Source organism: Oncorhynchus gorbuscha, linkage group LG18 (genome assembly GCF_021184085.1).
Source record: "Oncorhynchus gorbuscha isolate QuinsamMale2020 ecotype Even-year linkage group LG18, OgorEven_v1.0, whole genome shotgun sequence".
In the NCBI taxonomy this organism is placed as follows: Eukaryota; Metazoa; Chordata; class Actinopteri; order Salmoniformes; family Salmonidae; genus Oncorhynchus; species Oncorhynchus gorbuscha.
In genome coordinates this window covers 12,789,670-12,803,786 of record NC_060190.1, presented here as the reverse complement: position 1 = coordinate 12,803,786, position 14,117 = coordinate 12,789,670, and the positions used below count along the sequence as shown (strand labels likewise).

The 14,117-nt window shown below is 47.3% G+C and overlaps 1 protein-coding gene across 1 annotated transcript in view; it reads right to left on the bottom strand.

The window, feature by feature from the left end:
* Nucleotides 1–13,150, bottom strand: part of LOC124003223 (trinucleotide repeat-containing gene 6C protein-like) — a gene marked incomplete at its 5' end in the record, with an annotated part of 51,443 nt that extends 38,293 nt beyond the window's left edge. The window contains 3 exon segments of the mRNA XM_046311313.1: nucleotides 3,432–3,797; nucleotides 11,030–11,051; nucleotides 13,058–13,150. Of these exon segments, the coding sequence (XP_046167269.1) occupies nucleotides 3,432–3,797; nucleotides 11,030–11,051; nucleotides 13,058–13,150 (481 nt within the window).
* Nucleotides 13,151–14,117: the final 967 nt, after the last annotated feature.

The following is a 14,117-nucleotide window of genomic DNA, read 5'->3' as shown; positions in this document are numbered from 1 at the left end:
CACCACAAGCAGTAAACGCACCATTTAATCCCCTTTGTCCTCAAAATAGACCCTCTTTCCCCTTTCAGGAACTTCTGAGTTCCGGTCTCCTGAATCAAAAGATTCTGGTTAGTTTTCCAGAAATGGAGAGACAGAGAGAAAAGGAGTGAGAGTGGGCACAGGAGGGTTTAAAACCGGAGAGGAGAGGTAGTTTCCTCTTGGTTCCCTTGCAGAGTCTGGGCTAATGAGGCCACTAGGGGCTGGAGGGGAGAGCGAGAGAGAGAGGGCTAGCATTCTCTCTAGCCTAGTCTGGCTCGAGAACAGCATGTGCTTCAGCCAACTCCATTGACTAGTGCAGTCATTGTCATGCATATACCTCTGAACATTGTTCACTTACGTGGCCCTGACAACAATGATCAAAGGAATCGCCTTACAGCTAAACCACATCAGGCAGTGATCACTGATGGGAATACCTGGCTGAACAGTCATCAATGGGACTTGTTATGGATTGGTCTTTATCCGCAGACAAAACAATAGCGTCTGGAACTGGAATCAAAAGAACAAATATGCCACCTCATCCAGGCGTTTGAAGACAAAGCCAAGGGGCCAAATGAGAAAGGCGGCAGGGCCAATGCGTGTTAACAACATCTAGCTAACAGTATGCCTTCTGGCCACATGCTATGTCACCCGGGGGCTTAGGAGACAGAGAGCCATGAATGAACCAGCTGTTGTAGACCACTGAGTGCTTTTCCCACAGCACGGCTTGCATCTCAGACCCCCACTGTAGCACCTGCTATGCTACTAGAGGAAGGCCAGACAGGCTAGGCTGCAGCACTCAATGAGTTGTAATGCCGTCAGCTGTTGTATTGGAGAGAGTGGGGGGGGGGGGGTTGGGTTGTGTCTAAAGACATTGTGGTGTGGAGGTTGGGTTGTGTCTCAAGACATTGTGGTGTGGAGGTTGGGTTGTGTCTCAAGACATTGTGGTGTGGAGGTTGGGTTGTGTATCAAGACATTGTGGTGTGGAGGTTGGGTTGTGTCTCAAGACATTGTGGTGTGGAGGTTGGGTTGTGTCTCAAGACACTGGTGTGGAGGTTGGGTTGTGTCTCAAGACATTGTGGTGTGGAGGTTGGGTTGTGTCTCAAGACATTGTGGTGTGGAGGTTGGGTTGTGTCTCAAGACATTGTGGTGTGGAGGTTGGGTTGTGTCTCAAGACATTGTGGTGTGGAGGTTGGGTTGTGTCTAAAGACACTGTGGTGTGGAGGTTGGGTTGTGTCTCAAGACATTGTGGTGTGGAGGTTGGGTTGTGTATCAAGACATTGTGGTGTGGAGGTTGGGTTGTGTCTCAAGACATTGTGGTGTGGAGGTTGGGTTGTGTCTCAAGACACTGGTGTGGAGGTTGGGTTGTGTCTCAAGACATTGTGGTGTGGAGGTTGGGTTGTGTCTAAAGAGGACCACAATGGAAATAGAAATAGGCCTACGACTTATGTGTTTGTGTCCATTTTGATTTTTAATGCATTTGGTTGATTGTGATTATAGCCAGCTGAGACTGCGGGCAGACAGATGAGAGAGGATGTAACTGGATCAAGGCAGTGACTGACTCCTGTAGTACAGCCACAGCAGGCCTCTGGGGCGGGAAGCGCCTGTGTCCCCTCTGAAACATGACGACTACACCAGCAGGGAGGTCAAAGGGAAGCTGACCCCAAAGACAGAGCTCATCTACATACACAGTCTCTCACATTCAGCCTGGGGACAAATTAGATTGGCCCATGTTTGCAAGAATTTTGTACCATGCTGGCAGGAAAAATGACGTTTTCCTCCTAAAATTGAGAGAACACAGCTAGACACCAAATCAAATGCATACTTCTCAACACTGCATCTGTCCAAAACCTGTATTCCTCAGTGCCAAGACTAATGATGTATCGCTTTCCATAATTGGCAGTGGAGTACAGCAGTAGAGGAATAAGCTATTCATGGTATGACAAGGCAGACAGCCAGAGGGAAGAACAGTTGATCAGAAACCCCAGGGACTTAAAGCCTTCCCCAGCTTGGGCCTCTCCTGCCTAGGGCTGTGTTGTGCAGAGGGCCCCTGGGAGAGTTGTCCAGCCAGTCAGTTAAAAAAAAACATTGGATATCAGACCATCAGTGTGTGTACTTGAGTGCGTATACACACACTGTGCGTGTGGCGATATGGGTTTGTAATGCCCTGTGCTGCCCAGGGTTCTGCAGAGAAATTCTGTTTACAGTGAAGCTTGCAGGCAGCCCCCTCAGAGTAAACATGTCAGTCAGTAATGGAAGACAGCACCACCGAGGAGGAGAGAGATTTGAGTAAAATAAAAAAAGTATGTGAACAGACACCGCAGCAAACTTCCTCCGTCTCGTCCTCGAAGTGTGGTACAACAATTCGCGGTGTGCTTATCTGCGCATGTTCTGCATTTTAAAAGACAACAGATACTAGAGGTGTTGGTTGAAATAACTTCCATTGGGATGTGAAGACCGGTGGTCAGAGAAAAGCTGCAGGGTCGAGGCTTAAAAATGAAGACGGTAGGCTAACAGTGGTTCACCAGACAGCTTGCAGAGACCGCACGCCTCCCATTCCCTCACTGGAGGAAAAAACAATGCTGAGAGACATTTACTCAAGGCTCATATTGTTTGTCCACTCACCTCTCTCTTTCGCTCTAAATTAAAGCCCACTGGCAGAGTGGGTCTCTTGGCCTGACATGTTTCTCTACGCGGTCCACAGATCAGGTCACTGTTGAGTTCATTAAAAAAGGTGACCGCGGGCGGTACAGGTCCTGAGTGCTCTCCAGTTTCCACAGCATCTACACTCAGCAGCTAAACACCATCACGGCCATATTTCAACAGCGTCGGGTTAAAGCCTATCTGCAGTGCACAGAGCCCCTGTAGAAACACAGGTGAACCAATGGCTCAGAGTGGAGGAGAATCTCAGAGTAACACACCATCATCAATTCCCTAATGTCAGTGGATTAGTACAGAGCGAAAACAGGGGTAATATCACCTGCCCCGAATAACACCAAGGTTTTGGACGATTCGCCCCATTACTCAACCTGTTGCAGGGCACTAACACAGAGACCATTTTATTCGCATATGTGCCTTAAATATTTTGCTGTTGACCTGGAAATTGAATTCTAGCACACCTAGGGATTTTGGGGATTATAGTTTTAATAACTCAAATACTATTCACTGCGCTCCTAAATGTATTTGTGTGCTCCTACAATTTTTCAAGTTAAGTGCACACGTGTGCCTTGTAAAGGTCAGCGTAGAGTCCTGTGTTGAACAGCCTCATCCATCTACCATGATGACCTGCGACACTTCATTTCCTGGGACCAATTTAGTAACATCAACTTCTCTATCAAGTTACACAGAAACGGGCCACATTCCTACTGAGGAAACAGATCTAGCCAAGGGTAAGACACAATTAGCAGGGAACTGACCTGTGTGGCGCTTGCCTGCGGAGGAGGAAGAAGGGGGGGCACCGGAGATGAGCGGGTCAGAGGCAGGGGTCACGGTGAGGCTACTCAGGGCTCCGGCTGGCAGTGGCTGGCCCCTCTTCAGTAGCTGCTTGTGCTCCTGCTGGCGGAAACGCGGGGGAACCTCACGGGGCGGGTAGCGGGGGCCTGAGGACGACAACAGCGGCGGAGGGGTCAGCTGCTGTGGTGTTTGCTGGGTGCTAGGGGGGGTGCGCTTCCCATTGGTTCTGACTGAAGAGGAGGAGGAGGGGGGATGTGAGGCCTGGGGCAGGGTCACACTGGTGGTGGGGTGGTGGAGGGGACCGGGGCTGGGCTTAGCTGGCTCTGGCACTGGAGGAGGACACAAACACAACACAGGAAGCAAGGTATTAGCTAATTCTGCACAGCACACATCACTAATCCACTGTACTTTGCAAGACAACATTGTTGGTTGTAGCACCCAGAGCACATGAGCTGTGCACCCCTGAATGTGTTATCATTTCCCTGATCGAGTATGACATGAACACACTGATCATTTGAACTGATGTTCATAGGTTGATTTGAACTGATGTTCATAGGTTGAAACATCAAATGACCTCTAACCCTAGAGCAACCAGGCAAGGTTTTATTCTAAAAAACGTTATACCCCAAATATCTGACACCCGTATAACATGGATTGAAAACGTAGCCCTTATTTTCTAAGGAGAAATCAAGCGAAACGTGGTTAGTAATAACATTCCTTATGAGCGGACCTGTGCATGAACACCACCGACAGACAGCCCAGACAACATGAAAGGGCAGGTTCTTACACACACACACACACACACACTCACCTCTGCCTGACCCTGTGCATTCTTCTGTCTATTAGTTCCCCAGAGATAACAGCCCTCTCATCAAGCCTTGACCACTGAGTGGTATTAGCAGTCGGTACTAGAAGGACCTACTGTGTCAGCCTACTGTGTCAGCCTACTGTGTCAGCCTACTGTGTCAGCCTACTGTGTCAGCCTACTGTGTCAGCCTACTGTGTCAGCCTACTGTGTCAGCCTACTGTGTCAGCCTACTGTGTCAGCCTACTGTGTCTAAAGGAGCTTAGCTGAGCCCTCTGGGTGAGCAGGAGGCTGAGGCTGGACAGGCTAAGAGCTGCCCGCGAGGGCTGGAGGGGAAACTGCACAGAGGCTTACGGAAGTGTGTGTGTGTGTGTCTGCTTATGTAGCACAAGTGTGTGGGTGCGCATTACGCAACTGCATTGGAAAGAGGTTAACACCCTGCATATCTGACATGGTATGTGTGCTCACTGTTCATGCTGACTAGTAAAGCATGGCAGCCATATTGTCTATTTTCTCTTTCCTCTTTACTTTATGACCTTCATGAGCTGCTACATCAGTTTGGTGAATGTGAATATGGTTTGTTGTGGTTCTACACTCCCTAGGTGGCTACAGAGGAGAATTCATAGGCTGGTTTTAAAAACAACAGGCTGGCAGGTATGCCTCAGGGGGGAGAAAGGAGAGAGAGAGAAGACGGGAGAGAGCGAAGGGATTGGCACAGGAGAGATGCAGATTAGCAAACAGGCAACAGATCTCTCACTCTTCTGGGAACACAGGAGCCACTGTGTTCCCAGAACACACATGGGAACATACAAATGCACACAATGACATTTGAGGTCATATCAGTCTGACCAATTTGGACAACTGCAGCTTTTGTCGTTTTTTTTCATAGTTTAACAAGTTGTGGCTCCAGAGAAAATAGAGCGGGAAACTAACAGGGTGTGACTGTGTAGAATCCCACACATGAACAGTAGAGGCCTGATGTGGCTGACTAGCTGTCCTGTGCTGCAACAGTGGGGGTTAAGGCAAACACTGCAGGCAGGCCCACCTATTCCCTCTGCCTGCCAAAGGCCTGTCCCACTGCCAACACCGTTTCTATAAACAGAGCACCCTCTGCACATGAGCTGTGCACCCCTGTGCCTCTGACACACACACTCAATATACTTTCAAATATGCGCATACACAACTAGGTTCTCTCGCTCATAAACTGCATACTGCCTGCTGATCTACCTCCATCTCTGGGCAGAGCTGGCCCCTCCAGCAGCAGGAGCTAGCGAGCTGGTTGGGCGCTGCAGCAGGCAGCTAGTGACGCACATATCTGATTAAATTCAGCCTCAGCCCGCCTGACGCAGTCACAGCCAATCAGTAGGCAAGGTGCTGTGTCCTCACCACGCACCCCCTCGGCTCTCTCCCTCTCCTTCGTCCTGCTCCCCTCTCTCTCCTTCCTCGCGCTTGCCTTTTAGAATGTCCACCCTCTCCTGTTTCGTTTCACCCTCCACTCAGCCAATTCATTCTCTCCCTTCAACCTGTCCCTCGCACTCCCTCCCTTTTATTCTCTAGTGCTCCCTCCCCCTCGTTCATCCAATTCAGTCTCTCTCATTGTTCACTGCTGCTCTGAATCCATTAGAGGAAGCAGATGGACTGCTGGGCTGTTACTGGGCCGGCAGCCTCACACACACACACCCTATGAATCACAGCTTCTATGACGTGGTGGGAGGGTGTGCGGGTGTACATTGTGAGTGTGGATATCCCACATTATGCGAGTATATCTGAGGGGGGGTTGGTTGGGTGTGTGCGTTTCCACTCTATTCTCCAGTAGCCTCTGTTTATAACAACACGGGTGCTTTTACAACACAATTAAATAGCTATTAAAGCACTATGTTGTGGGTGTAAATGATCACAGTTTATCTGGTCTATGATGGGAAATTGCAGTTGTTATTCCAGCCAGCTGGGTATTGTGTATCCATCTTTGGAATAATCTGCATTTAATAACTCAGTGAAAAAGAGTTTACTCAGGAGAGAGTAGCTGTGTGTGTGTGCGCACACGAGCATGTGTGTGAGCATGAATGGCGGCTACGATACGACGTCTCTCGGCTCTAAATAAAAAGAGATCTAGCAAAACATTAAAACATTACTCCTTTTATTTTGGGGGGAAAGAGTTGGTTTTTTAAAATCCATAACGTACGCTAAAGCGCTTCGCGGGAGATTTTCTGAGGCGAAACAAAATCCCTTCACCAGGATGAGAGAAAGCGATATCAAAATGCTGTGTAGTCAAGTTCTCTAGTGCGCAAATTAGAGAGAGAACGAGAGAGAAGGAGCGCAAACAAACTGCAATACTAGACCTTTTCGGGTCGCTAAAGCCTTAAAAACACCATTTGATGTTCAAAGGAGTCAATTAAATAAACCATTATAACGAGATACACTGTAAATTCCATTAAACCCTCAAGGGAGAAGCACTCCTAACCAAACTTGTAATTTTGGCCTCCTGTCCCCCACTCAATGGTTAAGTAAGCCGAAAGAGATGAAAAAGCTTGAGTGAAAAGGATGATGGTCAAGAGAGCAGGCCCTGGTGCATAAGGAGCCACTGGCTCGGTTATGGAGCCTGGCTTTGAAGGGTTCTGGGAATTGTCCATGTCAGAGGTTAGTTACGTGCCGCTATTGTGCGATGAGGACGCATTTTAATATGTGACCGTGTTTAACGTGGGGAGGGCTGTGTGTAGAACACATAAGTGGACTACAGAAGAGGTTTATCTGCATCCTGTATGGAGTTATATACATGACTCATTGGAAATCAAATGTTAATGTGACTTCATGAAAATACATTTTTCATATCCAAGCATTGGAAAGTAGCGATGTAGGTAGGGACTTAACTGAACCATCTGACCGATGAGGTGTATGTGTGTTTAGTGGCCTTGTTTAAGTGGATACAGGGTAGTTGAGAGGACTGACAGTACTAAAGGTTAAGAGGGGCTATAGACTTTAGTGGTACAGCAGGATCAGTAGCTTTGAGTGTTGATGGTTGCTTGTTAAGATACACCCAGACAGTCTCTTGTGAGAGTGTGTGCCATGGGGGGGGGGTTGTCTGATGTTCCATCTGTCAGTAGTAAATCGTGTAGCAGGTCAGAGACCCCCACACACACAGAGACACTAAAAGGCACAGCTTTCCACCCCTCACCCTTCCCTGGGTACTAGGCCGCCACCCGTCACTATGGAGATGCCTGATGCACCTCTGCTCTGCGGGCCTCCTGTGACCCACCACCCCACCCTGAGCCCCGACACACGCACTAATGAGCAGAGGGCTCATCTCAGCAGTGTCGACTCATTCTCACCACACTTTCTACGTGCTTTAGGAGTCTGGTTGATCCATAGACACGATTCATAGAGACTGTTAGAATTCACTGCAGTTAACTATGGATAGATAACACTAAGCCAAAGTCCCACACTTAGATACGATTCAGTCAGTCCTCCCTTATTCATACAATGTATCCAAAGGAGATTATTGCCCAAAAACTGATCTAAGGTCAGCAGAAGACAGGACGGCTGCCTCTTCCAGACACACCAGGCAGTCCTGCTCAGCAACACATACCCTCTCCCCCATGCAAAGCCTCATCTTTAAATGCCATTAATATCAGCACATATGCTTTTCTATTAATCTGCCTCTAAATGTGACATGAGCCCTCTCAGCTGTGATGTAACAGAGGGTATATTGAATTGCCTCTTCTGTCTGCAGCATGTGAGTGATAATCCAACATGAATACAAGCAGAAAATATCCCCCACTTCTGTCCCCTCCCTTCCACTTCATCCCCCTCTCTCTACTCCTAAATCAACCCCCCTCTACTTGACATGCAAGCAAAGAGACAAAACAATTATCCTTTGCATCCATAAACCACGATCCATTCACTCACTATTCATTTACAGAGTATTTATTAATGTTGCAGTTAGACACAAAAAGGCGACAGCGCCCCTGCCCCCCCCCCCCCAAAAGTCAATTATCCCCCAATTAGATTGCGATTTAAGAAATCCGACTAAAAAGTGTTGACAATTAATTGAATGTGAAATTGCAAATTAATCCAATATGCATATTACGACGTGATGTCGTCCGGTTTCCCCGGGTGGAAATAATGCAGTTCTCCTGTCACCGCAGTGACACCTTGTAAATATGTCAGTCGCCGTGGCAAATTGTTGGGTTGCCATGGTAGCAGGGCGGTCTCCTGGGAAGGGGAGAAAACAGCATGGGGTAAAGGTGGCATGCTTCCCAGTTTTTCTACGGAAAACAGTTCGGTAGAGTAAGTGCATATAATGACAGCATTGTGACGTTTTTGTTCATTTGGTACAGTTTTATGGGGCTGTTCGGGCACAGAATTCTCTCTCTAGTCGGTAGCCGAAGTCAGCAGCCGAAGTCTACGCCCTTTCGTCGGTGATTGGTCAACAGTGATTCTTCAATAGAGACTTGTCATTCAACAAGAGACAACTCCTTTTCATGCATTTCTCATTGAGAAATACTACACAAAACATCTTACTTAGATGTAAAATTGCACAACTAAGAGCTCTTAAATGAATTCGGACTATTTTAAGATGGTGTAAACTGGCTACGGCGTCTCAAATGGACAAACCGCACTATTGTTGCCCCCCCCCTCTTTCTCATCAAAGGACTTTTAAGGGAGTATGCGAGTACACTCGTTCGGGTCGCCTAGCCGACATCGGCTAGCAGCCAGCCGCAATGAAGCATACCGAAGCCTTAAGGGGAAACGTAGGTAAAAGATTGACACGCATTAAGTTTGTTCTTGAATATATTATAAAGGCAGGCGCTGTTTTTCTGATTACACCAGGGCTGGGTAGAGAATGCGTCAGGCATACCTGGGTATTACTGATGGCTTTCGCTCACAAACTCAGAAGCCACCACCTGTTTCCATTAACTGCATCACTCTGAGCAGTGGGGGTATGGTGCATTGTGTGTGTGCGCGCAGCACGATGGGGTTTGATTGTGGGGAATAATCAGCGTTCCCCTGCCCTCCATGCTAATAGAGGGCTGAGGCGCACTCCCTCTACCCCAACAGGGACTGCCTGGGTGGGGAGGCTGGTGGCTGGTCCCCCGTCTCACTGGAGCTCCATGGCTAATGGGGGGCACAGGAGTTAATTCCACAGCGCCAGCGCCCCATCTCATTTTCATACATATGATCGCACCAGGCAAGACCGATTACCGCAAACAAATTGAAACGTGAGCAGAAGGGAGGAGGAGGAAGCGGGAAAGGTGATTGGAGAAGGGATGAGGCTGTGTGTGGGGTTGTGGGTGTACAAACGTGTTAGAGAGTGATGAGAGATCATTGATATGGACAGAGACGTCACAGCTACATACTGATTTGCCCCCACACACACACACACACACACACACACACACACACACACACACACACACCTTATTTAGTGACATGGATGCTAACTGAAGTAAAACAGTCCTATGCTACTTAGAGGGCTCTGTAGCAAATTGAGCAGAGAACATTTTCTCTCTTGCTTACTTTAAAAGTAGGCTATACAGTGTCCATTTAGTTGTTTCAGCCCTACAAGTTCCTTTTTGGTCCTATTCTCTGTAGGCTGACGCTTGAATGCACTCATCCCACTTCCTTTCCCTCTCAGTTTGTACACTCCTCTGTCATCTAACTTCAAACTAAACTTTCTCAGTCTGCTGTTGGACACCCTAAGTCGCCCCTCGGCTTAAAATGGTTCAGACGGAGCACAGAGTCTCCCCCAGAGATAATTAGACAGACCATAACGAGGTCAGAGGTCAAGAGAGTGCCATTGACCTCTACACCACGCAAACGGACGTCGGGTCAAACCCCAATGCCGGTTAGCTGTTGGGGTGTGTTGGGGCCAATCCCCGGTAACACAAACAGGACACACACACACCTTTTAGAGGGCGAGGTGCTGACCAGCGCAAACTGAACAGATGCTCTAATGGGCTTTAGAGTGGACCAAAGCCCTGGCCCCATCTGTCTAATGCCTGCCTGCAGGGGTTTAACACCTACACACATTAACAACGACCCCCTGGCTTATTCACACGCAATGACACACATTCTTCACACACACTAGACTCATTTGCTGGCTAAATACAATAGGAAACGTTTGACGTGGGGGACCGAGCGGCGCAGTGGTCTAAGGCACTGCATCGCAGTGCTAGAGGCGTCACTACAGATACTACAGCTTTATCACAACTGGCCGTGATCGGGAGTCCCATAGGGCAGCGCACAATTGTCCCGGCGTCGTCCTGGTTAGGCCGTCATTTTAAATAAGAATTTGCTCTTAACCGACTTGCCTAGTTAAATAAAGGTTCAATTAAAAATGTGCTGAATGGAAACGCACGCAGAAATAGCATACATACTACCGATGTGAGCACACATGCAGCTGGGAGAGAGCGGAACAAGTCACCGTGGAAGGCAAGATGCCCCTTAAATAATGTCACCCCTGAAACTGACTGAACACCTTACCCTCCCAAACCCCCTCCCCCCGTTAGGAGCTCCCATCTGGGCGGCCTCTCCACAAATCATTGGCCAGCACTGCTGAGCTAAGAGGAGAAGTCATTGTGTATCTATGTTAGATGACGCTGAGCCTGCTCCTACACAGCCCTTATCTGTATGTATACGCCTTTGTGGCTCATACGAATTCCCTTACAAATCAGAGCCGATTAGGGCCGTGTGTGTCAATCATTTTCATGCACTTAAAAAGCTGTGCGGCTATGAGCGGCAGTTAGTCATTCCACTCACCTTTGGTTTTCGTGTCAGCAGCCTAGAAGACACAGGGAGAGAGAAGTCAACAGCTGTAAACGTAAAGTTGTTTTTGTTCAATGATTAATGTGGAGCTAGCAAAATGGTGTGTCGTAAAAGTTTGTCATTAACTAAAACATTAGTGCATTACAGGAAGGAATGTATGTACTTTTACACAACAGGGAAGGAAACTGTTAAACTCATAATCAAAGTAAACATGAGAAATGATATTCCCAGTAGAACTTCATCACATTGCAGGCTGCCAAATTGGATGCAGCCCACAATCGCATATTCATACAACGAATGGGCAAATATCTTAAATGAAAAGCCAATTGAAATTAGCTGAAAATGTAGGGATGTGGGACATTGAGACATAACTGGCAGTAGGCTGTGTGGGCCTGATTAGACACGCAAGGTAAAACGCCTCAGTCTTCAAGACCCAAACTGCCCCACCTGGGAAGACGCCTGCTATAAAGTGCCTTGGCACGGCTGCTGGCTAGTGGAAGTGATAATTACAGGCTGTCTGTCTAATCTGTCTGAGTGCAAATGTGTGTGTTAGCAGCCCGATCAATATGGGATTTGTGGGTCCGATACCGATTCTTGGGAGGCAAAGGTCACTGATATACGTGCCAATGTTTTTTTCCGTTTAGGAGGCAGAATGAAAAATATATTTTTCACAAATTGCACTCCAAAGGATTAACAGAGTCTAAATGATGATTTAACTAAATATTAAAATGAACATTATTTAAGAACATTTTATTTGTGGCCTACATGACAACCAGCACAAAGCCCCTATACCCTATGAATACAAAAGTAAATAAAAAAATTATTCAGTTGACCTTAGGTACATATTTAAGTTGTGTCCATCTATGGCAGTGGATAAGAATGCAGAAGTGAAGCACGACAAGCACACTAATAAACAAGAATGTCTGAAAGAGTTCCTAATGTTCCCACTAGATGTCAGCATCTGTATTGAGTAGACTCACTACAGTGCTTTAAACAGTGAAGTAAAGAACCACTATGGCAACCTCGCAACAAGAGCTTGTTATGACAAGCCCGCGCTAGATGTACATTGTGAAAATGTTTTCTTACTGAAACCATAATGTAAATTATATCGTTATTCAATACAAAATGTATGTATTTGGCTACATATTTCAACTGCAGATTGCATGCGCTGATGACTGAAAACATTCATGCAGGAAAATGTTTGCCGCACTGGTTTTAGTCACACGTTCAGGGATGTATCACGGATGAGTAAGTGCTCACTTTGGCGCCAGTCCAGTCGCACATAGGTAGCACAGATTGCTAGCTAGCTAGGCTAACTACCTTGCTGGCTAGCTAAGTGAGCATACAATGAGGACAGGGCTCCTTGCTTGGTAACGGGTACTTCTGATTATTTCCTCATACACCTTCGAAAAACCACCATGCACACGCTCACGTCCTGAAGGATGTTCAAGGAGCAGCTCTGAGAGCGCCACCCTCAGGCAAACATTGAAAACAAATTTGTTCATTCTATGTATATAATATCCACACCTTATCTGTGGAATAAAGCTCGAAAAAAATATTTCTGTGAAAGGGCTAATATCGGCCGATAATATTCGTCAACTGATTTAACTGTCGGGCTCGAGTATGCGTTTGCGCATAGCATCGTGTTTTTATATGCCTGTGTGTACAATTGTATGACTGTGCGAATGGTGTGTCTATGTGCGACAGCAACATCTCCTTGGTTACCAGAGCCAGGCTAGTGTTTCCAACAGAGCAGTGTGTGTAGCTAGTGTGCCAGCTCTAATCTGTCTTTAAATAGGGTCCATACACCTGGCAGTGTGCTGCCTGCAGGGTTATTGGCTCTAGGCTAATCCATGAGGTTAAACTAGGGAGGATCTCACACTCAGTCATAAGGAGACTATACTGAACACACCTACCTGGGGAACAGAGGTGAATGACGGAGGGAAGGAGGGAGAAGGTGTAGCCTGATGGAGAGGTTTTTCAGAAGGAGGTACTCCGTTTGAGGAGAGAGACGTAACTCACCTGTTTCTGAGCAGCTTCCTTCTTGGTCTTTTCTTGCTTTTTATTTTTATTTTCTTCCATCAAATGGTTCTCTTCTCGTGTTGTTCGCTTCTCTCAGCTGCAAACAGAAAGGGAGATGTTTTCAGAACAGGGCAGAGGAGCAGCAGGCTTTAAGTTCAGTAACCTAGGGCTGCAATTTCCCTTTCATCTGCTTAGAGGTCAATGTCAGAGCAGCAGGCTTTTTCCAGAGATGACTTTTAGAAGCCAAGCACATTCAGCATTTCAGAAGTAACACATTGAGTTGCTTCTTAAATGCAATTTCCTTCATGGCCAGAGAGAGATTGGTGGTGGGGGGGGGAGTAACAGATGGACACCCGGAAACTGACAGAGGGAGAAATGGGGGGGATAGAAAATAAGGAAAGACTGTTCTTTCTTTCTCAAACTCAAGGCCTTTCCCAAAGTCTGTCTCCAGTGGCCAGCCAAGCAGCCAAAGGAGAGATCAGATAGCTGGAGAGCCTGCGAGAGAAATTGGTTTATTTAAGCCTTTATTTGTTTTGGCTGAAGTTCGGTGACGGTTCCTGGAAACTATTAAAGGCATGAGGAGAGGGACTGGGGGAGCCTGTGTGTGCATACGTATGTGTGTGTGTGTGTCTGAAGCCTACTAGTGCCGGTCAGCCATTTCAATCTGGTCACTGTTGCCAACTAAGTAAGTGCCACTCGGTGGACATTCTGGTTATTATCTGGTCAATGGGAAAACTCAAAAGTGTGGTCAATACTAGACAGCTTCCAACTGACTGGCTGTTCCTCTCACCGCAAATCCAGCCGTTTATCGTGGAACTCTGGGATCTCAACGTACTCTTCAACTCCCTCCACACAAACAAATCGGCCATTGTGCTCTGTCCTCAGCAATAGTAAGGCCATAAACACAAATTTTTCTCAGTGCCTGAGTGACTGACACACATACCGGAGCTTACCGGAGTTTCTCCAGCTTCAGACAGTGTCCATAGGGGCCTGCACATGAATACATTGATGAATTATCATAATAATGACAGGGAGAGTAATGACATGCCCGCCTCCCAGT